Source organism: Cavia porcellus, unplaced genomic scaffold (assembly GCF_034190915.1).
Source record: "Cavia porcellus strain 051 isolate PalLab524CR breed Dunkin Hartley unplaced genomic scaffold, mCavPor4.1 scaffold_24, whole genome shotgun sequence".
Classification (NCBI taxonomy): Eukaryota; Metazoa; Chordata; class Mammalia; order Rodentia; family Caviidae; genus Cavia; species Cavia porcellus.
Window position 1 is genome coordinate 39,627,285 of NW_026947507.1, and position 27,827 is coordinate 39,655,111.

The following is a 27,827-nucleotide window of genomic DNA, read 5'->3' on the forward strand; positions in this document are numbered from 1 at the left end:
CGAGTTTATAACCTAATTGTAATCAAGAAGGTGGCCTGGTTAGCCCCCTGAAGAAATCACACCTCAGGTCACCTGCCCTGCCTGACATCCTCCCCCATGTTCTCGGCCTGTGGTGGCACTGTCATCTGTCTCTGGCTCCAACCGGAGTCCTGGAGATCTCTTCTCATCCGCTCCCCACTTCCTGCTGCTGCTTTCTGTCCTAAACCTTCCCTTCAACCATCCCTGCCGGACACTGAGTCCAGGCCCTCAGCCCAGCCGGCCTCAGGCACCTGCCCCACCTGGTCTCGGTGTGTCTGCTCGCAGCTCCTTCTCTTGCCACTAGAGTGGCCAGCAAGGCAACTGCGTTGCTCACTGCTCTGGATCCGCCCTGGCACCCACAGTCACCCCCACCACGCTTCCCACCCCAGCCTCCTGGCCAAGGGAAGGGTCTGAATACTGCTCACCCTTTCGGAACCACTCCATGCCCTTCCCTGAGAGTACGCAGCACTCTCCTGCAGGGAGCCCTTGTCTCTCCAGCCCTCGAAGCTGCTCTCGCCTTGCACAGACTCCGGAAGACTCTCCACTCCTTCCTGCCCTTCCTGTCTTCTCCCTGTCTGCACCTCTCTTAGTGATCCTCAGAGTCAGCTCAGCCAACTCAGGTGTCACCCTTGCTGGACGCCTCCCACCCCGCAGAAGAGCAAGGATTCCCTTCTCCCCACTCCCGTAAAATACCTTCTTTCTTCATGCACCTTATGAAAATACATTTAAAATTCCTTCAAGTGAGCTCACCTACATTGCAAGATGTTTAAGAACAAAAATTTTCACTTTACTTTTGCATCTTCAGATCCTTGTACAATGCCTAAAACATAACAGAATCATGATAGAATAGAAAAATAAACAACTAGATTAATAGTCCATTGTGTTGATGCTTGCATAATTTTATACAATTGAAAATAAACTGCTGTTCATATAATTTGATATACTGATTTTTCACCCTTAAAATGATATAATAAACTTTTAATAGCTTCATACAGACTGCGAAGCCAAGTATCCTATAGTCATAAATTTTTTATAAACATCTATTATATAACTATCCTATAATCTGAAAATGTGTTCTCACTGCTAAATGTTTGTATTAGTTGTATTTCTATATTGTACAACATTTTAAAGAATATGATTGTCTTAAAGCTCTGTGTTTTGGAATGTTTCTTTAGAATAGACTTCTAGAACCAAAATTCCTAGGAAGAGAATTCCTAAGTCCATGCGGTTGCCCTCTGAGGGCCATGTAACACTCTGACAGGTGGTTTGGGAATGTGACCAAACCCACTTGGATTTATAGGAGCAGAGTGTGGGTGTGAGCATCTCATTTTAAGAGAGGTGTCATCCAACCAGAAGACATCCACACCAGAGTGGAGAGGTCTGAACAACTTATAAAACATTACACACAGGCCATTACTGAGAGACATAATGAGGGCAGGTGACAGGTATTTTTTTCTAGCTATGAGAAGGGGAACACAGGCTTCCATCTCAGGCTTCTGAGAATGGTGAGCACTGCCAGCCGCTGTATCCACTGAGATTTGCTGTGTGCCAACCACAGTGCTAAGCACCGTGGCTATGATAGCTGTGTCTTCATTTCACGGACAACCAAGACTTCAAGAACTCCAGCCACTGATGTGGTCATGGAAGGTAACCAGCGGCAGATCTGATATCACACATCCGGATTCCACTCGTTCTAAAGCTTGTATTTTTAATCACTTCCGATGCCTCCCTTAATCACACCAAGGTGACCCTCACAGTTAAAGTAGATCCTTAGATTCCTCGGTGTAGGTACAGAGCATTCCACAAGAAAGAAAATTGCTAAAACCTTTGTCTTGTCCTCCAAGGCTATGTAGATTTGTGATCACTATGGAAACAGTATGGAAATTCTTAGAAAAAATTAGAAATGATTTTACTGTGTGATTCAGTGATCCCATTTCTGGGTATCCGTCCAAAAGAATCACAGCAGAATACAGGGCTCCAGGCCGACATGGTAAACTCTAAGGAAAATCACATTCTGCCAGCCAGGTGAACCTGGCACCCATTCCAACCCTACAGGAAAGAGCATCGCCAAGATAGCCAGCTGATGGAGCGAAAATGAAAGTGATACCGGCAGAATGTGTCCCCCACATTTCAAATGCAGTTCTTTACTGAAAGGAAAATGCTAGAGGCTGAGAACTGGGATCACGTAAAGGAAACTGTTAGGCTACCATGAACTGAAGGTGCAAAAGTATTTCTTTCTCTTGTTCCAATCTGGCCTCACACAGAACAGATTATCTCGGTTATGTAAGAGACCTTGTTTTAGGAGATGATATTAATCATATACTGGGTTGTTGTAGATACTGAGAGAGAAAATAAATGCATAGGATGAGAGAGAGGATTGGAGCCACGCTATGGGATCTCCGCTGCTCCAGAGGCATTAGAGTGCTATTTAAATGCAGATTTAGATCAGCCATCAAACTCTAAGGCAAACCACATTTTTAAAATGTAGGAAACAAGCACACTTGGTAATAGAAGAGAGAAAATGAAGTCAGGGAGAGATCAATGAGAATTAGAAAGCAGGAAAAGAGAAACTTAAAAATGAGAACCAAAAGAACTAGGGAATGGTTAACAATATGGTACAGATTAATCCAACTATGGGAACAATACTGTGGATGTCAATTATCTAAATGTACCAATCAGAAGACAGAGTGACAGAGTAGATTAGAAAACACCGCCCAACATTTTGTTCATTTTAAAAATGCATTTGAAATACAAAAAAAGGCATCATAAAGGGAAGTAGGAATATATATATATATATATATATATATCAAAGTATTCAAAATGTCGCTTATATGTCACAAACATTCAGTAAGGCTATTGCAAAATGTGGTGACCATTGTTGATAACAATGTACCTTACTCTGGAAAATCACTCAGGGCCTGACAGTCAAAATTACATTTACAAAGAAATAAAAGAAAAAATGTACACCCAGGTGACTGTGCAGTGTGGGTCACTGATGCCGGAACTGTTTCTTCACCACCACTGCACGTATTAAGAAGTTCTAGAAAAGGTTGGGCACTTTAGGACTGGCTGCGGCCCACCTTTGTCTCGCTTGGTGTGTACACTCCTGCTTTCTGCCTGTGTGGCACTCAGCCAAGGCCCTCTCCCGTCGCTAAGACACCCCCCCCACTCCCCCCTCCGCCTGCTCACTGTCTGCCTCTTCATCCTCTCGGTACCTTCTGCCTTTGGCAGCTGATTCTCAGGCATCAGGACCAGGGTTTTCTGAAGCAATCGTGTCTTGAGACAATATTTGCACACCCATGCTCACAGCTGCACTGCTCACAATAGACAAGCCACTCCACTGCCCTGTGGATTGGTGAGTGTGCTTTCTCTGACCACCTTTTATAGTTTCTGTTTATCAGTGTTTTTCAACAATTCACTTGGGATGTTCCTTGAAGTGTTTTTTGTGTGCTGAGTTTGTATCTTGCTGAGATTTTAAGTCTAAGGCTTCATACCTCTTTATCAAACTGTGAATATAAAAAGCCAGCACTTCCTCCAATTTTTGATGCCCCACCCCTATATTCCTTCCCTTGTGGATTCAAATTTCTCATTTATTAAAATATTTGCCTTACTCCACAGGTCACCAATGCCTTCTTCATCCCTATAGGTTTTACTTTTTCACCCCCAGCCCACGCCTCATTTGAATCATTGCTAATGCTTTGCCTTCAAAGTCAGGGGATTTTTTTGTGACGATTAACTTATTATAAATCCTACCTAGTGTTTTCCTCCTAAATATTATACTGTTTATTCTAGTATTCTATTGATTCTTTAAAGATCTTCCATTTTTTTCAAGTTTTCCATTATGTTTTTCAATACAAGCAGCTATTTCTACCTGGTGTTCAAAAGCTGTCTACTGACTCTGTTCTGTGATGTCTTTGTTTTGACAGAATATTGTCCTAATAATTACATTTACTATTGTTCTGCCTCTTTATAAATCTGATATTTTTATTGGGTGTCAGATTCCTGAAATTCACATTGTTCAGTCCTTGTTGGCTTCTTTTCAAGTTGATTTGAACCATGTTTTAGGCAGGATTCTCCAGTGAGTGAGCTCATAGGAGATATACAGAAAGAAGCACATGAGAAAGAATTTATTAATTGGATTATTTATTACAAAGTTGGATCACTCTATAATGGAGAGTAAGAAGTCTAAAATAGGCCTTCCAGAAGCTAGAGACCCATGTTTACTAGAAGAATATCTTGGTCCAAACCCAAAGGCTTTAAAACCAAAAAGACCAGTGGTGTAACCCAGCCTGAAGTCAAAGCCCATGAACCCAAAGGGTCACTGATACAAGTCTGAGAGCCTAAAAATCAGACAGTTGGACCTCTGACATCCAAGGACAGAGGAAGGATTTCTTGGCTCTGAGAGAAAGAACAAGAATTCACCCTTCCTCCACCTTTTCTGTCCATCTGGCCCATGGCCGAGTGGATATTGCCCACCACTTTAAAGGTAGACTCCTCACTCGGTGCACTGACTCCCACACCAGTCTCCCCTAGAAACACCATCACAGACACAATGAGGACAGCCCTGTCATTCTCACCAATGCAGACCATCTTTCAGCAGAGGACAGATGGGCTTAGTGGCTACTGAAGTCCAGAGATAAGCAATCCTTTACCAACTGTCCCAGAATCCTTTACCCTAGTCAGATTGAAACCCACCCTCACCCATCATAGACTTTGTCTGGCATTATTTTAATTTACCTAAATGTCTTCTGATTATTTCAAGGCTTGCTTTTAAACTTGGTTAAGTTGGATCCAGTGTGTCCTTTTGCCAGAGAGAAGGCACAAAGTAAGAGAAAGTTAAATTCGATGGTTGAGACTGGTTCAAGAAGAAGAGAACTTGGGGCGGGCAGAGGGCACCAAGTTATGAACCCAGTCTGGGGAGAGAAGGAACAATGTTCATGTGTGAAAGCTGAGTTAGGTCAGGGCTTAGTCCTGAAAGGTTTCCATTTTGATTTGGGAGCTGAGTGAGGTGTGAGATACTCTTCCCTTGGTGGACAGTTAGCATTCTTGGCCTCCGCCCCCTCAAAGGAAGCACTGTGTAGTCTCCTTGCATTAACCAAAACTGCTGCCACACATTTCCAAAATGTCCCCAGGAGGAGGGGAGGGAACCCAAATTACAGCTCCTATTAGGAGCCGCTGGCTTAGGACCTCAAGATTTAAAATACATGAGGTGATCAAAAATGATGGTGAATATTTACCTTTTAAAGACATTACAGTTAAAGACGCTTTGCCAAAAAAGACGGGATAAGGGTGTTTGAAGCAAGGAGATTAATGATGATGTCTTTTGCTATAATGAGTCCTTTTCAAATTCGCCATGGGTTTTGATCACCCTGCTCATCTCTCTTTTGATTCTGCCCTCCATTTTACCCCAGCTCCTCCTTCTGCCATCCCATCAGGGGACCCCAAGAGGTGCTTCCTCCACACACTCTTCCTGGATGATAGATCCATTCACATCCGTGGTTGCAGCTCCTGCCCCGGTGCTCGCCTCATCTCCAGTTTCCTCTTTCCCTTTGTCCACCCAAAGTCAGCCCATCCTCAAAGGCTCAGCTCAAATATTCTCCAGGAAGGCATCTCTGTCCGTTCTAGGGCGGCCACCTGTCCTTCCTCCTGCCCATAGAAATCTTGCCCATAGCTTACATCTTCATTGTACAAAACCGTACCGAATACTACACTGCATTCAATTTATAATCAGGAATAGCTCCTAGCAACTTAAGGTTAGATCTAGATATTCCATTGTGGAAGGAATATCCGTGGCTAGTCCATGTGCATAGGAAGATGTGTGTGTTGTGGAATATACCCAAATATTTCACTGTAATGCATATATACCTCAAAACATGCTGTTCCTGATAAAAATCAGGTAATTTCACAATTCGTTGATTTAAAATAGATAAACAGTGTATCTATAGATAAACAAGCAATCAGAATAGATGCCATTTGCAGAGCTTAGGTGAGGGTCACCAAGCTGGGCGTCCTGGCCATGGGTCCAAGCTTATTCCCCTGCAGTGGGTGGTGCCAGGCTAAACACCTTGTGCTTTGGACTTCAAGGAGGCACAGAAAATGCGGGGGAAGAGCTCCGCAGCTGAAGTGGCAGGGTTCCTGCTATGTAGAAGAGTACTCTAGTCAGCACCTATCACAATGCACACGACGGGCCTGACAATCTTGGTTGATACTAACTTAATGTAAATCCTGCCAATAACCAATAATTAAAAATAAGACTAAATGTATTAATAAAGAAAGAAACAGGAAATGCCTTGCTAAAACATAGATTCCAAGACAATATCCTCAAAAGATACTATTTCTTTAAGGCTTGTCAATAATTTTCAATTACAAACATCCACAGAAAAGAAATCCAAGCTTTAATAAGCTCTCAAAAGGTTCTGATGCAAGTTGAAAGTTTAAGAGTCATTGCCATGGTGGCTTCCTGTGTGTCTGCACGGGTTTGCAAATTCAGTGCAGCAATTGCTTGTTGATGCTTGGAATCTGCCCCACTTTGACCACATAATCAGAGTTCTCTGTTCTAAGTATCGAGGGATGGGGCTTAGTTCACCCAGGACAGGTCTTAGAGGTTGGTTTTAGTCACCTGCTTGATCTTGAGCAGGTGCCTTCATTCTCCGGTCTTCTAAATAGAAGTTTTTTAAAACTGCTACACAGACGGGGCTTCCTGGCTCTCAGCAGCACTGTAGTCCCTAAGCACATCCTACCCAGGCAGCCCCTGCTGAGCACATGAAGATTCACAAAACTGGTTTCTGTTTTCAAGAGGCATCAAATTTAATAGCAGGGAAGCATAGGTAAATAAATACTTATACAGAAGTCAGAGCACATAAAAATATAGAAACACTGGCAACGTCAGAGAACTTAATATCTGGACTGAGTTTAAGAGAATGGGTTGGGATTGAGAAGACAAGAGCAACCCAAACAAGGGAATGGTGCATGCAGAGAATGGAAGTGTAAACCAGAGAGTGACAGCTGGTGCCTGGGAGGGGGAGGAGCTTTAGCCTCCAGTGTTTCAGTGGGAGGAGGAAGATGCTGTGGAATGGATTTGGGAAAACAGACCCTCCCGGTCATTTTTCTGTCTTTGCCAAAGGAGCCTGGTCCTGAGGGCACAGCCATAGCGTTTCACTTTCTCAACCCCAGCAGCTTCCCAGAGCTTCCAGGCTGCAAGTTGGGTATCCTGGTTCTGACTCTGGGCTCATTTTAAAGCTGTGACTTTCAAAGGGTTTTGATTGCCATCCCCAATAAGAAATATGGTTTAGGGTGTGACCTAGAAACATATTCGTGATATCAAGAATAGAAACACAAGATGCACACGTGCAGTGATACCTCCGTGATTACCCAGAATGCATTTCGACATTTTGGTTGATTTTGTTTTCTCTTCTATTTCAAATCAAGGAGAGAAGGAAGGAAGGAAGGAAGGAAAGGCAAGAAAGAAGGAGAGGAGGAAGGGAATTAGGAGAGAAGGAGGGAGGGAGGGAGGGAGGGAGGGAGGGAGAGAGGAAAGTTACATTGGATCCATTAAGCTAGTCTCACAATTCAGTGGGTCACAACTCACAGTTTGAGAAACACCAATCTAGGACTCACAGCCTAGTTTGGAAGTGTTGAAAAGCAGCACAGTGCAGGGCTAAAAATACAGACTCTGGAAGCAAATTGCCAAATGCAAGTGCCTGTTCTCTCCCCTTACTATCTGTGTGGACTCCAGCAAGTTACACTTTCTGTACCTCCATTTCTTCGTCTATATGATTGATAGATTAAAAAGAGTAACTTCCTCTTATGACTGGTGTGAGAATTAAGTGAGATAATACATATGAACAAGTCCAGAAAAACTGCCAGATCTCTAAGTGCAGCCTAAGTGTTAACCGTCATCATCATCATCCTAACTTAAAGCAAAATCGCAGTTCCACCAGTGGAAGAAACAAGGCGATACCAAAGAGTTTATTTGCAAGTCTGTACAAAACTACACAGTGTGCAGGGCAGGTATGGGATGCCCTGGGACCCGGTCCATGCAGGCTGCACCCCCATTTGTTTCCAGTGAGGGGTGAAGGAGGTGTCCTGGAGAACAGGACTGCTGGGTTGGAATGGCCCTTGCTGCTTTCCTTAGCAAGCACTTCATTTCCCCACTCACATTTTGTAATCCAACGTGAGGAGGGCTCCTACCATACTGATGTCTCCCAAAGAGTCACATGTCAAAGCATAACCCCACACAACAGTATTAAGAGATGAGACCTTTAGGGGTGTTAGGTCAAGTCTCCCCCCTCATGAATGGGACTAGTGCCCTATAAAAAGGGAAAGGCAGCCCTTTTGCCCTTCTACCATGTCAGGACACAGTTTAAGAAGCCACCATATTGAACAGGGAGGAGCCCTCAACTCACCAGACACTAAATCTACCAATGTCTTAGTATCGGGCCACTCTGTCTCCAGAACTGTGAGCATTAAATTTCTAGTGCTTACAAATTGCCCAGACTAAGGTATTTCATTATGGCAGCCTGAATAGACTTAAGACAACTTCTTGCTTATAATGAATCCTGGGGAACATGCTAGAACAATAGTCTGCAGAAAGCAAGATTGGGTTCCTTTTCTCATCAATCTAGTCAGGGACAGCCCACTGACAGGTTTTAAAGAAGAGAGAAAAAAACACAAATCTTTCAATTATGACATGATTTAGCCCACCTCACCCAGCACCTCAGATGCTTGGGTGGTAAAATTAAAGGTCATTTGCCATGATATGGGCAGAAGCCAAATTTCTAGAACAGTCTACCCGATAACCCAAAAGGACAAATTCAGGAATCAAAGAACTGGAGACTTGAAGTAAAGGTTTCATTGGTCATGATGATCAAAAGATGATGGTTAACACACACGCAGACCTCATCCTGCTGGCCACGGGGCAGAAGCAACACGTCCAGGCCTCTCATCCTGAAGACCGCAGCCACTGCACTCCTAGGACTCTGCCCCTGACCCTGACATTCCCCTGGCCTGGTTCTCATCATCCCTTCACGTGGCACCTGGAGACTGGACTTCCAGGCAGAGCTGTGAAAAGTGGGGCCCAGGCCCAAGCCCACGGTGGAAGTGTGGTAATGTCCATCAGCTGGTCTGCCTTTCCCAACTCTCTCTTCTCCCCTCTCCCGCCCCATCACTGTTCCCCAGAAACAAATAGGATGGCTTCACTGGTCAATTCTTTACAGGTACAAACACCAAAAGCAGAGGAAACACCCCTGGGCCACCCCCCTCCCCCCGAACCCCAGAGCTGGGAGAGCAGCGGCACCGGCGAGGCGAGGCTGCTCAGGACTGCGGGAGCTGTCCGGCTTCTGGAAACGTCTCTGCCTCTGGGCTTTACCTGGAGGCCTCTTCCTTCAGCTCCTTGTTTTTCCGGACCTCCTCGGCGTGCTTGTCCTGGAGAGGAAGGGAGGGACAAGGGAGGGTCACACAGGCTGTTCAGGGGTAAAGGGAGGTGGAGGGAAAGAGAACAGAGCACCAAGATGACCTCTGCAGGAAGAGCAGGGCTGTGTCCACAAAGGCGTCCTGAGAGGGGTAGAAGATGGCAGATGAGTGAGCCACTGAGGCAGCCAGAGAGCCCATGGGCCAGTGGGTCCCAACCTCCCTTGGGGGACCGACCTCGCAGTGACCCAGGAGCCCACAGCCTTTCTCCCTCCTGCAACCTTCCTGGTGTTTGGACTTCACATGGCTTGACAGTGTAGGCTCCTGCATGGGGCAGCCCATGCTAGCAGAGCAGGCAGGTGGCAGAGCCAGCCTCACTGCCCGAGCCCGCTGCCAATCGCATGGCATGCGTTCGCTTAGTTGCTGCCATCTCTGTCTCCTTAGAGAGCATGACCTGGACTCCATGGCTGATGGGTGAGGGTCCCCAAAGTACAAATCGATAGCATTTTTAGAAAGACCATCCAAATGTTACTCCAAAAAGTAGACTTTCTTGGCCCTTCTTGTAAGAGAATCTTCCTTTGTAAAATATTTGATCTCCCAGGCCCACCTGCTGTGTGACCTTGCTTGACACTTGGCCTCCTTGGGCCTCACTCTCTGACCCAGCCCAGGGGCCTGGCTGGGCAGCACCTCACCTCCCAGGCTCTGGCCGGATCCAGCTGCAGGCTGCATCAGCCATGCTTCATTACGCTCACTGTGGAAGCATCTGGGTCCCTATCACAGGTGACTTCGTGGGCAGGCACCAGGCCATTTTCTTCTTTGTGTTTCCCTGTTCTTGTATGACACCTGGCTTTGGCAAGTGCTCAGGAAATGAGCCCCCTAACCAAGCCCAGCACTGTCACATTCAGATGACAGAATCACCCTGGATGCGATGCACTGAGGCAGCCCAGCCTGGCAAGATGTACCTTAATCTACGGCTGTGTCTCTAGAGGCCCTCAGATTTTCCCTGCATTGGAAGTGGGAAGGAGTAGGGCTCTGCTGTGTATCACAGGACCTGGGCAGCTAGGGTGTCCCTAGGCAGAATGTCCAGGGTAAGTCCAGGTGTCTGTAACTTTACGCTCATGCAAGGTGATTCTGGGATAGACAGTGTATAACCCACACAAAGACTGGCATAAGGGACACTGTCAAAGGGGTCCCCGCCCTACACAACTGGCCTGGGCTCCACCTCCTGCCTCCTCCAGTGGCTACATCTGTGTGGAGATCAGGGTTCCTGAGCAAGATGCTCCCTCAAAATGTCTGCTCTGACATCTTGCTTCTCAGGGTCTAGCTCACCTCCACAGCAGTTATTCCAGGATGGGAACCTTTCCAAAAGTTCTACCTCCAACTCTATTTTTGTTCTCATGGTAGGTCACTGGGCAGAACCCTGGATGGGGGTCCTCCCTTCCCTGGGCCTCCCCAAATCCTCTTTGGTGATGAAAAATACAGAATTAATGGTGGACAGTTCTTCTGGGCTACACAAGGAAAGGACCATCTGGACAGGGAATCAAAAGGCCGGTTTCTAGTCTTGGGTGTGCTACTTGGAAGCTGTGTGACCAAGCCTGTTATTTGACCTTCTCTGACATGTTTTCCTCCTCTGCAAAAAGGGTCATACCTACCCTAATCCCCTTGTGGACTTTAAGGACCACAGTGTCATTGTGGAATGATGAAATAACAGAGTCTTCCAAAGGCTTGTTAAATCCCATCCCAAGTGAGCCGCTGCACCCTCCAATCTCAACTGAAGACTTATTTCCCTCTAAGAATTTACTGCACTCATCTCTCACCAATCAGGGAAGCTTGAAGCCAGACCCAGACTGCTTGCCACCCTGTAGTCCCTGCTGGTGGCCTGGTTGTCCTTTGTAGGACAAAGCAGCAGAGCACAGAGCCACCCCGGCTGGCCAGTGCCAGGGCCTGTGCAGCATGCAGATCTCGTCTGAAGAAACTACATCTTTCTAGCACCTGTTGCCAAGGGCCTGGATTCTAGGTGGATGGGCAGGAAGGAGTGGGGACCACGCTGCTCACCATGGGACGAGGCCACCGATCGGGTCCCGGGAGTCACCGCGCAGCAGGCGGCTCCTGGAAATAAAACACAGAGCTAGAGCTTCCCAGGAGCTGCAGGAGAAACTGGGGCTGCCTTGCAACTCAGGAGAAGAGGCGAGCGGACCCTCAGCAGATGGGCTGCCATTCTGCTGACATGGAAAAAACCCCAGTCTCTCATGCCCCTGAAACTCGGGTGACACCATTGAGTTTACTAACAAGAGGCAGTCTAGTGAGAGACCTGCAGCTCATTTGGTCTTTGTCATGAGGTTTAAAGTCGTGATTCCTGCACAATGGGTCTCTCAGCTAATCATGCCCTGAGCTTAGAGCCAACAATTTAAGTGAGCATCTTTTATTGAATCAAATCAGTCCATTCAAGGAAGAAGCTAGGAACAAAAAGTGTATGTCTATCCCTGTTCTCTTTTGCTAGAAAAGAAGGGCTAGCGACTCCCTGAAGCTCCCTATGACAATGAGACATTTCAGTGATGTAACTGTGTAGAAAATCCCACAAGGAAACCTAGAGCCTGGTCTGTGTCCCACGCCAGTGGCTTCCTATTTCATCCCCTTGGCTCTCTAAGGGTCCTGCCTAGATGAAAGGTTCCCATTCCTGCCAAGGCCACTTCCCCCGAAGTGGTACACGGATCCAGGTACACTCACCGCAGAAGGAAGACAGAGTTTCCGGGAGCCTCCTCCCTCAGCCAGGATTGCTTACCTTCTCTTGTAGCCGCTCCAACATGGCTGCAAGGTGGGCCTCCCGGTTCTCCTTGTTGGATTCCATCTTCTGGGCCAGTTTTTCCTTTGCCATCTTGATGAAGTTGTTGTTCTCTTCGATGGCTTTTTGGATCACCTCTCGCTCATGTTCTCGTTTCTCTGCTAGGTGCTTTAGAAGCTCAGCTTCTTGGTACTGGGGAGCACAGAAACAGAGGCCCTTGGGAGTGAGCCTGCCCATGTACACCTTCACCACCATGGCTGAAGCATGCTGTGTCTGAATGCGTGCCCCTGAGTCTTGTGCAGCCCGTGAGCAGGAAACAAGGAGACTTCCTGGCTGTCCTACCACTTACAGAGCTTTCTTTCTTCTTCAGCCTTTTGCTAAATATCCTCGGGGCCCTTTGCTCTTTGGCATCACTCATTCACAAATACTCATGATCTAAACTGCCAGGTGCCCTTCTAGCAACTTTGGAAAGAAAATCACTAGTAAAGATAAGATACCAAAATAAATAACTGAAACCCAGAGCAAGGTGTTATAAATGCCTTGAAGAGTCAACAGGAAGCGATGTGGGAATTGGGGAGGACCACTTCCTGCCTAAGAGCGGAAGAGAAGCTCACACTCAGACAGCTTCAGAGTGGAGCCATGAGGCCAGTAAGAAAAACAGAAGACACTACATGCTGGAAACATATCATACCATGGCCTTCTCCCCTCTGCTAGGGAAAGAAAACTTTCCACCCATCCTCAGCATTTTCAGTGTCTTCCTCTTCTCATCATGCACACGAGGTCACCTCTAGGAGCTAGGTGCCACATGCCCCTAACCAAACTAGGTTCCTACGGAACAGGACTTCACTCCTGGAAGCTCTGTCTTCCTTCTGTGGTGAGTGTACCTGGATCCATGTACCACTTGCACAGGAAGTGACCTTGGCAGGAATGGGAACCTCTGCCCCTGCGTCACACATGGAAGGTGGCACCTGAGTATCTGTAGGTTGGTGGTGACCTAACCCACACAGTGCCACCACTTGTCCTTTCCAGTTCCCTACTCTTGGTGTGAATACGGAGGGAAGGAGGAAAGGGAAGTGCTTACCTTCCTTCGCTCTTCAGCTGCTTCTAGCTTCTTCTGGATCTCTTCCAGCGAAGGGTCTCTCCGCCGGGGTAGGGAGGCATTGAACTCGGGCACCCCATCGAAGGAGGGTGGCTTCAGGATGACCTCAAAGGACTGGCCCGAGGTGCACTTATTCAGCTCGATGACCTCCATGTCTGATATGACACACCAGTTCAGGTCCACGGTGTCCGCTGCAGAGGGCACAGCAGGGGCTGCTGATCTGCGCATGGCTGGGTGCGCAGAAGGCATACACACATGCACACAGACATGAGGGGAGCCGGGATCCCCAAGGCAGACCAGTGGCCAGGGCTCTGGCTTTATCCTGAACACTAGTACTAAGGTCAGCGGGCTCCGAGAGGACTGAAGGGGTCTGTAATCAAGAGGAGGCTTCAGGATCTGCAAGTCAGGTCCCTGGGGGACGGGGTTGATTACTGCAGCAACACTGGCTACTTTTGCTTCTGCCTCTACCTCCAGCCTCCTCCAAGATTTGAGCTCCTGCTATTGGCCTCACTAGTGGTGGACGATGTGCTGCTCTACCCCGCCTCCCCAGGCCCTCCTTGCCCCACTGCCCCTCTGACAGCTCAGCCTGCAGACTCCCTCCTACCCTGTTCTCTTCTTTCTCTCCAGTCAGCACTGTCTTTCCTCTGGCTTTGAGCTTTCCTCCTACACTGTCTCCCACACCAGCCTAAACAGAAAAAACAGCCTTAGGTCATCTGAACACCCCCTTGTTCATTGCCAGACCAAATCCATCACTTCAGCAAAGACATAGGACATGACCCATGCCCTGACCACCCGCACAGGGACACGAGCATCGAGTGCTCCCTGTGGACTCTCCCATCAGCACTGCTGTCACAGTCCTGGATGGAAAATCCAGTCCTGGAGCATCTCCACCCCTCTCTCAGAGACCTGGTATCCACCAAAGTCTCTCCTCTTGTGGTCTCTGCTCCCTACGGCAGGACCTCTGTCTGGGTCCCTTTGCATCCTCCACAGCATGGATTTGTTCAGGAATGAACACGGGTGACCCAAGAGGACATGCTCTGGGGCAGCCTGATTCAGACACATAGCTTCTGTTCAAGGCCTCAGGCCACCCACTGTGGCTCCAGCTTTCAGGTTCTGGGAAGGGAACCGGACCACAGCCAGCAAAGTCGCATGCAGGGGCTGAAGCCTCCCTGGCTCCCTGGCTCACGGTCAGGGGCTGCAGTAAAAGCACAGGACACAGGAGGTCCCTGCCCTCACTGTCCTAGCTGAGGCTCACTGACCTTCATATTTGTAGGATGATTTATTGAGGGGATCAGCCAGGAAGCAGGAGCAGAACAGGGATACGAGTGGCAGCTCCTTCATCTTCTCCTTGTAGGCTGTGGGCACAGTGGCTGGTGAGGGAGCAGCATCAGCACAGTGCCCCCGAGGCACCCAAACCACCCCGGCCAGAACCCAAGGCAGGATTCACCTGCTGTGCCCAGAGCTGGAGCAACCTCTTTCAGGTTCCTGCATGGGATCCCAATCCTCTACTGTCAGTGAAACCTCAGCTTTTGCAGGCCTTCACCCCTGCCCAGTCCTTCTCCCCTCCTGACACACAATGCACAGCGCTCTCAGGGACAGCCTCTGACCCTCAGTGCTGCCGCTCTGGACTCCAGGACCTGACCATCTCCATGTCACTTCCTGCCCCAGGATGGCCTGACTCCTTTGCTCCGGGAGGTAGGACCTCCCACTTTCCATTCTGCCAACAGCTCTGGGCAATGCAAGAAGGTCGGCGGGGTAGCTGGGCTCCTCACCACCATCCTTCTGCTCTGGACCTCCAATGACCTTCCCAGGACAGTGGTCACAGCTAGGGTGGCCGGTGTCCAGGAGCAGGAGTATGTCCCTACCTCCACCAAGCCCTACTATGTTGGGAGGTCACAGGTCTGGCTGCTATGGCAGCTCCTACAGTCCCTTCCCACTGCCCTGAGCCTGATTCCTCAGCCTTGCTCAGCGTCTGGTCCAGCCCCAGTGCGTTTCTCTCATTTTCTTTTAAAAATTTGAGAGCATATACAACTGCAGAAACATTATATGGGAAGCATGAATTCCTTTTCAAAAATACATGGATGAGCGAGGTGCGGTAGTACATGCTTGTAAACCCAGCACTCTGGAAGACTAAGGCAGGAGAATGCCAAGTTCAAACCCAGTCTCGGCAATTTAAGGATTTAGCAAGACCTTGTTTCAAAATTAAAAAATAAAAAGTACTGAAGATATAGCTCAGTGCAAAGGTCTGGGTTCAATCCTCAGTACTGCAAAAACAAACAAATGAAAACAAAAACAAAAAACCCACCCTCTGTGATGACCAAAAGGCAGAAAAACTCAGCAGTCCTCCTACCCACCACCCAGAGATGAGCCACCTTTGCCCTCGGGTGTTGCTTCCTGCCAGGTCTTTATCTCTGTGCACCTGTAAGTGTACAGAAACTGTAGAGAAAATCTGAGTGTGCTTGGGGCCTGCAGCACAATAGTGTGTGTATCTACCTGCGAGGGTCATGTTTGCAGGAATCTGGTGGCTGAATCCAACCGGAAGTCAGAAGGCGTATGTCACCAGCTCAGCCCACTGTCCCTGAGAAAAGAGAAGATGTGATGCTTTATTGTGCTAATGAAGGTCTCCATCAGCAGCCCAGGAAATCTCAGAGGTGCTGATTTGCATTGAGCCCCAGCCCGCTCCCCACAACAGCATAATCTCCCCACACACGACCTGGTCTACAACACCCCGGGCAAACTCAACTTCCAAGTTCTAATGGTCACTTCACAATTGCCTTCCCTGTCTTAAGGTTTCAGAGCTTGAAAATGTGAGTTCCCCAAAACTCCACAGAGCAAGGCATGTTCGTCTGTATCTAGGCAGCACAGTGGCTAGGCCCTGGGCAAGGGTCAGGATGAGGGGGCATGTCCTCAGTAGGCATCACCTGGAGGTGTTTGCAAAGCAGCTGTGTGTCTGAACTTCAGCCTACAAACATTCCAGATCTCAGTGCAGGCAGCTCCAACATGGGGTGAGACTGAGCTGCTGGACAGAAGATGCTGGAACCTCTTACCTCCCCACACTGACAACCACTGACCTTCCCTGGTCCCACCTGCAATGGCCCTGGACCATGAGAAGTGGCAGCCAGTGAGGCCTGGTGTCATCACTGTTAGTCAGAGACAGAAATCAGCATGTGGGATCTTTGTTGGGGGCCAGGGTAGCCAGGGAGGACCTGCTGCCAAGGGAACTGCACACGCAGGGGTCCAGGGTGAGGTGCTCCCCCTGAAGGCCCCTTTCAAGCTGCTTGGTGCTGGGCCAGAGAATGGGAAGAAGACAGGAGACACAGAGGAAGGGCAGATCTGGGAGTATCAAGGGACAGGAAGCAACCAGGGTCTCCATCAGGACTAGCGAATGGTCAGTGGTGAGTGCTTGTCATCAGAGCCCTTGGTCCTGGGCTGCCCTCAGGGGTCACTGTGCTAGTGGGGGGTGTTGGGAGATTGACTTGGAACCCCTTTCCTCCAGTGTTTTACCCGCCGAGAACCAGCGTCCACAATAGGAGAGGCGGGTCTAACTCTGACTTCGAAGCTATGCCAACGGGAGTCAACTACAGATGTCATCTCTCACTGTCACTGGTCACTTTGTGTCCACACCATGCTTTTCCCATCTGACTTCTGCAGCATTGCACAAAAGAAAAGAGAAAGGCCAGTGTCCAGTAGCCAGCACCCTGGACACACTTAATAAATGTTACCTTCCTCCCCTTTGCCCTTTGCCCTTTGCCTCAGAGTGGTCCTCACCACAGTTCTGCATCACAGCTCAGCCAAGACCTGGCTGCCCTATGGTGCTCTGTTCTCCGTCCTCTTCTTCTCACATGCTTGGGAACCAGAGGCCCCAGCCAGGCCCCTCCCTTGGCAGCACAATGGGTCTTTTTCCCCATAGTGTCAGGCTGGTCCTGATGGTACCAGCATCTCTCCCAACAAGGAGGCGGGTCTGGTGCCTGGATGCCAGGTCCCTGGTGATGAGGCTCCATCCAAAGCAATCTCCTGGGGACGAGGCTGATTGAAGAGTTAACTAGCTGAGTGAGGGAGCCCCAGCTGGACCTCAACATGGGTGCAGAATGAGAAGGGGAAGTCCTGGCAGACAGAGGGGGAGACAGAGAAGCACACCTGAGTGAGAAGAGGACCAAGTAGGTGTGGGCACTTGAGACCAGGGAACCTGCCTATCAGCCTGAGTTGGAAAAAGGCCAAGACCCTGTATGCACGGAGAGCTTTACACCTATGCCTGGGCTTTCACGTGAGCTGAGCCAGGCAGGTATCACTGGCTTTTAAATAAGGAATTTGAGCTTAAGGTCACACAACTGCTAGGTGGCAGAGCTGAATCCAGAATCCCTATCTTCTGGCTTGTAAGCTCTTCCCAGGGAAGAGCCTAGATGCTCTTTCTGGTTCTGCCACAGTCCTCAGGACTCTGGGCAAGCCGGTCTAGCCTGGGGCAACCCTTTATTTAAAAATATGGATGTAAGGACTCTCTACATAGAAGATATCATGCCAAGAGCTTTCAGAACACAGCGTATGGCAGAGAGCCAGCAAAGGATGCCCAGGGATGCCACAGAGGTAGCCAGGGTGCCCATAATGAACAGTAACTAAGATCTCTCAGCCCCACAGGGTTGGAACTGGCAGGATTAGAAATATGCACTTATACAACATGCACCAGATGGTGAGCTCCTTCACTTTAATGTCATGATTGCCTTGTGAGGTAGTAACGATAGCCCCACCTTACAAATACATAAGGAAGAGGCTCAGAGAGGCTAAGTAATATCTCCAGCATCATTGAGTGTAGTGACTGGAGTGAGATCTGTCCACACATTACCCCCTACAGTGAATGAAGGTGGCCTTTTTTGGGAAAAGGATCTTGGCAAGTGACACTAAGGCTCTCAGGATGAGATCATCTCTGACTGCACACGTGAGTCTTCAGTGCTAGGTCCTTAACCATGACATTCAGAGGAAGAGGGTGGCAAGCCATGTGAAGACAACAGCTTTGAGTACCCAAAGCCAGATGCTGCAAGGGTCAGTCTCTGGGGTTCTTCAACAAATGTGGTCTACTGAAACCTTGCTATGTGATATTTGGCCAGCTCTTTTATGTTGAGGTGTCCTGGCAGCCCTAGGAAACCAGTGTCCTCTATAAATGACAAGAGCAGGGTTCTTCATGATTCTTTTACCACATCCCAGTGATTGGCATTTGTATATGGTCTGATTTGTTCCTTGAGGTAATCTGTGCACAGGTAAGTACATGGTGCTCTAAAAAGTCTCAGGTCTACAGTCATATCATTTCTCTTGCACTAAACACTCAAAAATATTGCTGCCCATTAAAAGGTTCTAAGAAAGAATGCAAAAGTTATGGGACAGAAGATAATTGAGACCTTCTGGAGAATATAGCTGGGCAAGAGGCCCTAAGCCACTAATTACCAGTGATATCAGTGTCACATCTGCCTCCTCGGTACGGAGCCTACTGAAGCTCAAACTCATCCTGCAGAGGCCGTTAAGTAGCCATGAGTATGTCACCATGTCACTGCAGAATGCAGCCCACAGTAGAGTAAAGACCACCATGCCTCTCCTGGGACTCCAAAAGGGGCAGAGGGCACAGAACAAAAGGACCTCAGTAGTAGGCAGGAAGCCTGAGAGACTATGGAAACCCTGAGCAAGCATACAGGGCCTTAGGAAGAGATTCTACCCAAGATATCAGAGCATCAGACAATCCCATGCTGAGGCCCAGCCGGGGTCTCATGCTTTCTGTTAGGGTAGAGGACGAGCCTAGGCCTTGGGCAGCCCCTGAGGAAAGCCAGAAAACTGCACCTAGTGGTAGCAAAGAGCAAAACTTCCTCTACTCAGGGTAGATGTGACAAAGGCCCTCTGCCAAGAGCCCGGAACCAGAGCTAGATGCTGTCCCCCCACCCCTGCTCAGGGCACACTTGCAGGCACTTGGGGGTACACACACTAACCGGGGTGGACACACACTCTGCACTCCTCTGGGGGAACCACACTAATTGGTAGGAGGCAAGGCCTCAGGCCACCAGTTCCTGTGCTGCCGGGCATTGACCCAGCACAACAGGTGGAGAGAGGACTCGAGCTTCAGCCAGAAAGGTGAGCCAAGGCTTTCCCTGGCGGTGACGGGTCATCTTGCAGTGCAGCTTCTGTGTGCACAGCTGCAGGTGAGGGTTTTGGAACCTGACTGTCGGGGAATAGATGGGTTTATGTGGGAGTAGAGGGGACCCACTGGGCTGCATGCAGGAAGCCATTGGCGTCTTTTGAACAGGAAAAGGGCATGGTGATGCTTATGGTCACAGGCATATCTCAGGTCATTCTGTGAGGGTCTTTGAACTCAGTGGAATTAGGTCAGTTACACCAAGCTCCGCGTGTATTACAGGGCAGAGCTGAGTCCACATATGTTTCACTGTCTGCCTTCTAGATCTGGTTCTTGTACAGAGATTCATCTGGCAACATTAGCATAGGGCAAAGATTAGGAGTGGAACTGAGGAAACCACAGCCAGGTACAAGTTACATTAGGCAGGTTTTTTTGCACCTCCCCCAAACTCCAGTGTTCTTCTTCCATTTATGAACTGATCCACGTCCCCAGCTCCAGCACCCAAGAGTCTGTGCAGGGAAAAGGAAATCAGTGCACTTTTCTGCTGATGCATGAGGTGCTAGCACAATTGGCAAAGTAAACCAGTGGTGGTAATCCCACCCAGCAGAGCGCCAGAGAGCAGACACAGAAGAGCAAGTTTTGATTGGGTGGTAAAGATGAGAGGCAGGGGGGCTGGGGATTTAGCTCAGCGGCATAAGCGCCTGCCTTGTAAGCAGGCAGTTGTGAGTTCGATCCCTGGTACCGATAAAAACAAAAAAGACAAAAAAACAACAACAACAAAAAAAAAAAACAAGATGAGAGGCAGGGCTGTTTACTGAAGAGAATTCTCATGGTAGGGTGGGCAGGGGGAAGACTCACGAAGAGAAGAGATTGGAGTTACCACTTTCCCCAGAGCACAAGAATATCAGAGAGAGGGAAGCTGGGCTCCTTGAGCCAGTGGTTCCCTGGGAGGAAGTGGAACTCTCTGATTACCCCACTGGAATACAACAGGTATTCAGAGGGCACAGGACAGGTCAACCAGGTGTCCCACACTGCACACAACATCCTCTCACAAAGGACAGTTGTCCCATCCAAAACACTAACACCATGCTCCCTAGGGACCATAGATCCTAGAGTCACAAGGGGAAAAGAAACCAGAGCTCAAGCCTCTGGGCTCAGAGCTGGTGGTTTCCCCCTTCTCATTGGTCCCCTCTCCCCAGACAGGACCCTAATGAGAGGAAGGACCTACAGGGGGTCAGCTGAACAGTTCCCAGTGAAAAGATGGGCCTACAGCAGGGAGAGACACCATGCTAGGGAGTCTACAGGCTCTCCCCACCCCCGCCTAGGATATTTCTAATGTATTCAGTGACCAGGGAGCAGACAGAGAAGAACGCCAAGGTCTCCATGCCACACGCTGGCTTCCCACTTGCACACCTGTCCTCCCGAGTGCCCCTGACTGCCCACCAGGCACATTGAGCAGGTATTTGTTTTGTGTCTGTAAGAAATGCCCAAATGCAGCTCTCTGGATGGCCAAGTCCCATGTGGACTGTTTTTAGGGGATAAGCAGCTAATGCTTGTCCAAGCATTTGAATAGAGTTGTCCCTGGCAAGGATTCTAGATGCCAAATACAGGAAGTCTGGCAGAGAATCAGAATGGGCATTTTGCAGGTGAAGGAGCCATGAATTCTGACCCAGATCCTCAAACCCCATGCGTAGAGGAAGGGGCGCTCCTGAGCTGTGTGCGCTGACCCTTCCTCAGTGTTCAAGTGAGGTTTGTATTTACTTGACTATCCAGGATATGTGGCCTCAGTGTCACCCTCTTTCACTCTTGGCCAAATCAAGTCATCCCAGAAGAGTAGTCTGTTTACTCCATACTGATCAAAGAGACTCTGACAGTATGTCTTATTTAAGTTTTGAACTAAATGGAGATAAATTATTTTTTTCGTGAATGTGGCTTTTATTCTTTCCAGATCACATTCTGTGCCAAGTCCTCTGTTAGGTCCTAGGAGAACCACAGGGGGGTTTGGATCTAGAGGCCTTCAGCAGCATGCTTCAGGGTTCTGAGAACCATGTCTTGGAGAGAAGAGTAACATTAGCACACACAGAGAGGAGGGGTGGTGAGGCAAACAGAGGGCCCAGGAGACAGAACACGTGGGATTCACTGGGGAACTCTCAAGGACTGAGCCCAAGGAAGCTCTAATGGCTGTGTGGACGGGCAAGTCAGGGAAGGGAAATGATACTTAGAAAAACTGACAACCCCTGTAACTCACCAACTTCCTGGGCTATTTTTATCTCCAATTCAATATATACAGAAGAATCGATGAGTTCAGGGAGAGAACTTCCATTCAGAGCTGTGGGGGGGGGGGGGGGGGTTGTGCTGGGCAAGTAACCCAGGCACTGGCTGGGGTCTTGGGGTGAAGGCACCCCCAGGCATCAGCATGGGGAGCAAGCCCTCAAATTCCACTCTTTGCTGCAGAGCAGTATTTTGTAGCACAGTACGGTTCACCACACATTTCCCAGTGCGCATATGTATACATGGTGTCTTGTATCAGGTGCTTAATTACAGCACTCTAACGTCAGTGTCAGAAAACTCCATGTGACAGAGAAGAGAAAAGAAATCCCTGGGGTCTTGTGAGTTTAGGCTTTGCTATTTCATTCTAGGTTTTATCATGTCTATTATATTAACATAGTTGTGATTAGAATATATACACTCAAACACTTCAGCTCCTCCAAACTCTATGAAGTAGATACTATGATACCCACTTAACATAATTAGATTTGCCCAAAGTTGTACAGGTAAAAAGTGATAAAGGCATAACTTGGACCTGCATTTTTATATCAAAGTCCATGTAGCCTTCCTACTGCCCAAGGCTACCCTGACAGGTAAGCAAGACAACTGATTGCCAGCAACATGGGGTTGGAGTCACCTGTCCCCAATCTGCCTCTCTGTCCTGAGTGCCCCATGCTTAAAGTTCTCACCACTGTCCTCTCCTTCAAGACAAACTTTGATTCAGAAAGTCCCTGTTAAAATCCACACACTTCGGGGCGCCCCGTGGCACATGCGTGGAAGGCATAAGAATAACAAGTTTGAGCCCAGCCTGGATAACTTCCTAAGGCTACATCCCCCCAAAATAGAAAAGATTCCAGACATAGTTCAGTAACAGAGCGCTTTCCTACCAGGCACAAGCCCTTGGGTTGCATTCCCCAGCACTGAAAACAAACAAAAAAACAAATACACAGATGACTTATCAAATGCAATAAACTGAATCATTTTCACAGCAGGAGAGAACAAGCAGTAGTATGTGTAGACATCTCCAGAGGGTCAAGCTCTCTGCCCACGCTGCAGTGCCAGAGGCGGACAAAGCCATGGAAATTTCTAGAACTTCCTAGTCCTTTTCAGATAAGGAAACAGAGTCCAGGAAGCTCTATGCTTCGCCTAAGTTTTCCAAGGAAGAGCAGAGTCGTGCTTTGTGGCCCTCACTGAACCGCACTAAAAAGAACCCCTTATCTTTTTCAATATTGCTCTCGCTTTTAGTTCTTTCATTCTTCTCCGATGCTTTTTCAGTTTTACATATTATTTTTAATTTTAGCTTTAAGTCAAAATTGTTTTTAGACGTATTCACTATATAAAATGATATGACTCTCTTTGTGTAAGATTTAGCAAAATTTGTTTCCTTTCTCTACAAACATAATTTTGTCAGAATGAACCAGATTTCAATTCTAGGCCATCCTTATTGATTTCTTCAGTACATTTTTCATTCAACAAATATTTGTTGAGAAACTGCTCCATGCGGGAGACATGGAACTAGGAATACAGTGATGAACTTAATAAACGTATTCCTTAGCCTCCAGACATTTGGTGTCTGCACAGTCTTTTAAGTGCATTGCTTAGCTTAGTGGTTTTTCTTTTTGCTTGTGACCATTATTGATAACATGTCCTTTTTTGTGCCTGAGATTTTTATTTTGATAATTTCTTGCTGAGTGAGAGAACCTGGAGTGATTTCCTTTTTCCCTCCAGGAAAGGTTCATGGAATGCTTCGTGAATCCTGGTGTGTCTGTTTTGGTGGCAGGACCAGATTACAGGCAGCTCTGTCCAGGATCCATAGTTGGGCTGTGCTTGTGTTTGAACACTGGCCTGAAGTACACTGCGCAGGGCCCAGCTGTTCCCCATGCTCAGCTTGAACTTGCCTCCCTATTTAGTCAGAATTTCTGGACAGACGCCCTGATGACCTTCTGAGACATAGAAACCTGCCCCGCACTCCCCCCCACCCACCAAGTCTGAGCTCAGCTCTGACCTCTGGATTCACACTGGCAGCCTGTTCTCCAAACTCTCGGTCTGCCAGTGCCCTGTCGTAAATCAGGCTGGTCACCCTAGGCTCCTGCCCCTTTTGATCTGTACCATTCTTCTCCCTCCCACCACCCAATGGGAACAGCGGGCCCTAAGGGAAAGATACAGCTCTAATTGATGGGAAGGACCAATGAGCTCTGGACTTTGCTGAAAAAAGAATAGGTCTGTGCATGTATGTGTGTGGGGGGATGTGGGAGAGACATATGTTTGGAGGCTTTCTGTGTATGTCTTCCGGTCTGCCTTTGGAGTCAGAGTGTGGGAACCCAGAAAAATGGTTTTATATAATTCCAAGGGAGATTGGGGTTGCTTACCCCATCCACAAAGGGAAAAAAAACAGAGAAAACTTTCCCAGAGTGCCATATATTTAAATATAGCAAGTTCAAACTTGATAAGCAAAACCAAATAATACATGACACATGTTTATATCTCTAGTTAAAAACTTACATTTGGGATGTCACAATTCCTCTTAAATTACCCCCCACCCCCAGTACTATTTCTTTCCACCTAGGACTTCAAAATCTCTGGGAATTCCATCTTCAGATGACAATCTCCAGGTAAGGAGGGACTAATATAAAGGTTTCAAAAGGGAACCAGGTATAGCACACATCTGTAATACCAGCTCACTAGAAGGCTGAGACAAAAGGATCACAAGTTCGAGCCCAGTCTGGGTAACTTAGAAAGTTAGCAAGATCTTAGTAACAACAGTGGAAAGGCCATGGGTTTAATCACCAGCAACCACATACACACACACACACACACACACACACACACAAAGATATCAAAAGGGACATATAAGATAGACTCTTAGGGGGCCCTAGAAAAATTAAACTTTACTTTGGCTATGATCTTGATAATTATATATGCTAGTATTTAAAACCAAGAACACAAAATATCTGAGTTTTTCCTGTTCTTTCAATATGGTCTCTTTACTATAGACACCAGCTCCTCTTCATCGCTCTCTTGCCTGATTTCTTTTCTCTATGTTCCTCTTTCTTGTTGAGCTGTGTTATTCTTTGCATTTTAATTTGTTGTCTTTGTTGTTGTGTTTTAAATACCATCAGATGACCTGCTTCCCTCCTGCCTTACAAATGGTTTTAGTGGCCCAGGAAAGACAGGGAAGGTGGGTAGCCTCTGTTAGCCTTTGGGCGCACTTAATAGAACCAAAATGAAATCTAGGCGTTAACCACCCATCTGAGCACAGTGCATGACCCTCTCACTGCCCCTCTGCCAGCAGGATGCATCCAGTGCTCCCCTCCCATCCGAGGGAGACACTTCCAGCAGGATCTGCAGATACCTGGAACCCTGGATTGTCTGAATCCTGTATGTATTTTTGCTTATGTTTCCCTATGGTAAGGTTTGACACATAAATTAGGCATAGAAAAACTAGCAATAAGTAGCAGGATTATAAAAAATACTGAAAAAATTATTTAAAACTCATGAATTGCTTATTTCTGGAATTCTCCATTTAATATTTTCAGATGCTGATCACATGCAACAGAAACAAACCGTGGTAACGAACTACAGGTGAGAGGGGGTTGCTGTGTGCCTGATAAGCAGTTTGCTCAGGGCGGGTGATGCTGGACCAAAGGTCCTTGTCTTTCTCCAGTCCTTTAGAACACAGTCTCTCACTGAACAGCCTCCCATTTCAAAAGTTGCTGAGATTTAAACTTAACTTTAGGATCCTATTTTGTACATGGTAGTGAAGACATGCAGTCTACAACTCAAATGAGCCTAGAAGACACCAAGTATCATAAACCGGTCACAAAAGGACAAACACTGTAGAATTCCCCTGACAGAGGCACCTGGAGCAGTCAGATGCGTAGAGGCAGAAGCGAGAACAGAGGTCACGGTGGCTGGGGGAGGGGGAATTGGCAGTTGGGGTTTAACAGGCACAGACCTTCAATTTTGTAAGAAAAGGAATTTCTGAATATTGGATACACAGAAATGTACATCTTAGTACCACTGAACTGTGTACTTAAAAAATAACTGAGAGAAGGCCTGGGAATTTAGCTCAGTGGCATAAGAATATGCCTGGCAAGAGTGAGGTCATGCGTTCGATCCTCAGTATTAAAAAACAAACTGAGATGGTAAGTTTATATATATGTATGTATCACAATGAAAAATTCAGAATTAAAAAAGCTCCACAAGTCTTTTCTGTAGACTTGTAGCCATAAACTTGGAAGAGGCCAGTGAAGTTCACATGGCTAATGTTTCTCAACATCACTGACTTGAACCCATGATGACAGCGATGCCTTCTGTCATACACCCCAGCAGGGACATATATACAGGCACCCATTTGTACACACCAATGTACACATCACTGAACACATGCAACTACAAAAGGCACGTGAAATGGGATTTACCTATTATATAGGGTGTTGTCTGGTTTCTCTATCTTCTCTCCTTTTATTTTTAAAAGTTACAATTCATAAAATTGATTTCACAACCTACATGGTCTCCACCCACATTCTGAAGAACACTAATCTAGATCTATTTCCAGTGCCATGCAGAAATGTCCTCGACTGCCTCCCTGCTGGGTGTCACCACGCTCCTACTCCAAAGCCTTTACGATGGGGGACTCACGCCCCACAGGTCACATGCTCTGTGAGGAGCCCACCATGCTCACTGCAAAGCTGCTCCAGGTAAGGCTGGGGGGAGCTAGGGAGAGCCCGGGTCTGGACCAGCTGGGAGGGACTCAGCAGCTCCTAACAGGCCAGCGAGGGGGTGGTCAAGCTAGAAGCAGGGCAGGGTGCTGGGAGGCTCTGACTCCCTTCTGAAGAGCTGCTGCGACTCAGACCTGCCCCCTCCGCTCTCTCTCCACTCCAGCACCAGGATTATTTCCACATCTGATGTATGATCTCATTCCCCCTGGCACCGCCTGGGAGAGCTTTCCTCCCCCTCGAGGGGCTCAGCCTCCATGGAGACAGATTCCCCCACATTCCCTCTTGTACCCCACCCAGCCCTCCGGACTCCAGTGGGCCACCCCTAGCCACTCCTACCTAGTGGTCTCTTGGTCCTGGGAGCCAGGTTATCCCTGCCTGGCTGATTCAGACGGGGGCAGCCTGATCGTATCTGACCCCACCACCCCCGCAGCATCCTGGAGACCTGCCCAGACTTGGGACAATGAGGCTCCTCCACCCCTGATTGTACCTTCCTGAGAGAAATAAAACAAAGACAGCACCACCACGTGGGGACAGAGCTGCCCAGTGGACATCAAAGCCCTGGGTCCTGGAAAGAGAAAGGGACAATGCCTGAACTCCAGGTGAAGGTGATAGGCTGATCAAAGGGGGGCTGTCCTAGGCCCCCAGAACCAGGGTGTGGCGTTGTGTGCTCCTGCAGCCTCAGCTTTAGGGCCGTCCACCCCACCAGGTAGGATCAGGTCAATCTCAGGGTGGGGCGGGGCCAAGGAGAGGTGATGATCTCATCGTACCCTCAGGACCAAGAGAAAAAAGTGAGGTGGTGGAGAGATGGAGGGGAGAGAAAAGACAGGTGACAAAAATGGGAAGGTCAAGAACAGCTGAAAGCATCAACCTCAGGGCAACTTCCAGCTTGAAAAGGGGTCCAGGTCAGGTCCACTGCCAAGCTCTTGAACAAATCTCTCCCACAGCAGCAAAACATCTTCATGCAGAAATAACTCACCATGGACTTCCGATACTCCCCACCCCTTCTCTTCTCTGAGCTCCAGAGGGAAAATGCCACCTGGAGCTCACCTTCCTCCCTCTGACCTGCACCAACCTTTCTGTCTCTCACTCTTTCCCTTAGGGTTTGACAAAGTTTAATTGATTGAGTGGAACTAAAGATAACACAATAGGCTCCCTACTCTTCCCTTTTCCCTTCTGTGCCTGTGGTTTTGCTTCTCTCTTTTGCTTAAAAAGCCTCCCATTATTTACATCTCATCTCTACTTACCTGCAGTCCAGTTCGAAGAGAGCTGCTCTCCTCTCACTCCCTCAATTAGTGGTACCCTGGGCTTCTCTCAACATCAGCACCACTGCTCGCTCTCGCTATGACATCACCTCAGAGCTTCCTGATTGGCCAATTGTGGGTTGCTTGGCAATTGGACAGTCTCCTCTGGTGGAGCGGGGAT

At 48.1% G+C, this 27,827-nt stretch overlaps 1 protein-coding gene across 5 annotated transcripts; it reads right to left on the minus strand.

The window, feature by feature from the left end:
- Nucleotides 1-6,800: 6,800 nt before the first annotated feature.
- On the minus strand, nucleotides 6,801-27,806 carry Stmn4 (stathmin 4). Of its 5 annotated transcripts, none has more exons than XM_063234906.1 (8): nucleotides 27,650-27,806; nucleotides 15,801-15,885; nucleotides 14,567-14,662; nucleotides 13,912-13,992; nucleotides 13,290-13,498; nucleotides 12,209-12,400; nucleotides 11,482-11,535; nucleotides 6,801-9,441 (listed from the first exon to the last, which is right to left on the minus strand). In XM_063234906.1, the coding sequence occupies exons 2-7, from the start codon at nucleotides 15,811-15,813 to the stop codon at nucleotides 11,515-11,517; spliced, it is 612 nt and encodes a 203-aa protein (XP_063090976.1). In that variant the 5' UTR covers nucleotides 15,814-15,885; nucleotides 27,650-27,806; the 3' UTR covers nucleotides 6,801-9,441; nucleotides 11,482-11,514. The 5 variants fall into 5 exon arrangements, with proteins under 5 accessions (XP_063090976.1, XP_063090978.1, XP_012999121.1 ...); XM_063234908.1 differs by having other exon boundaries at nucleotides 6,801-9,479; XM_013143667.3 differs by lacking the exon at nucleotides 13,912-13,992 and having other exon boundaries at nucleotides 7,959-9,441; nucleotides 27,650-27,805.
- Between the last annotated feature and the right edge of the window lie 21 nt (nucleotides 27,807-27,827).

Excerpts from the sequence above, each read along its gene's own strand:
- Stmn4 (XM_013143668.3), bottom strand. Across the intron at positions 13,993-14,566 it reads ATCATCCTACAAATATGAAG|GCTGGTGTGGGAGACAGTGT; the intron begins GTCAGTGAGCCT and ends TTTTCTGTTTAG. Across the intron at positions 12,401-13,289 it reads CAGCTGAAGAGCGAAGGAAG|TACCAAGAAGCTGAGCTTCT; the intron begins GTAAGCACTTCC and ends TGTGCTCCCCAG.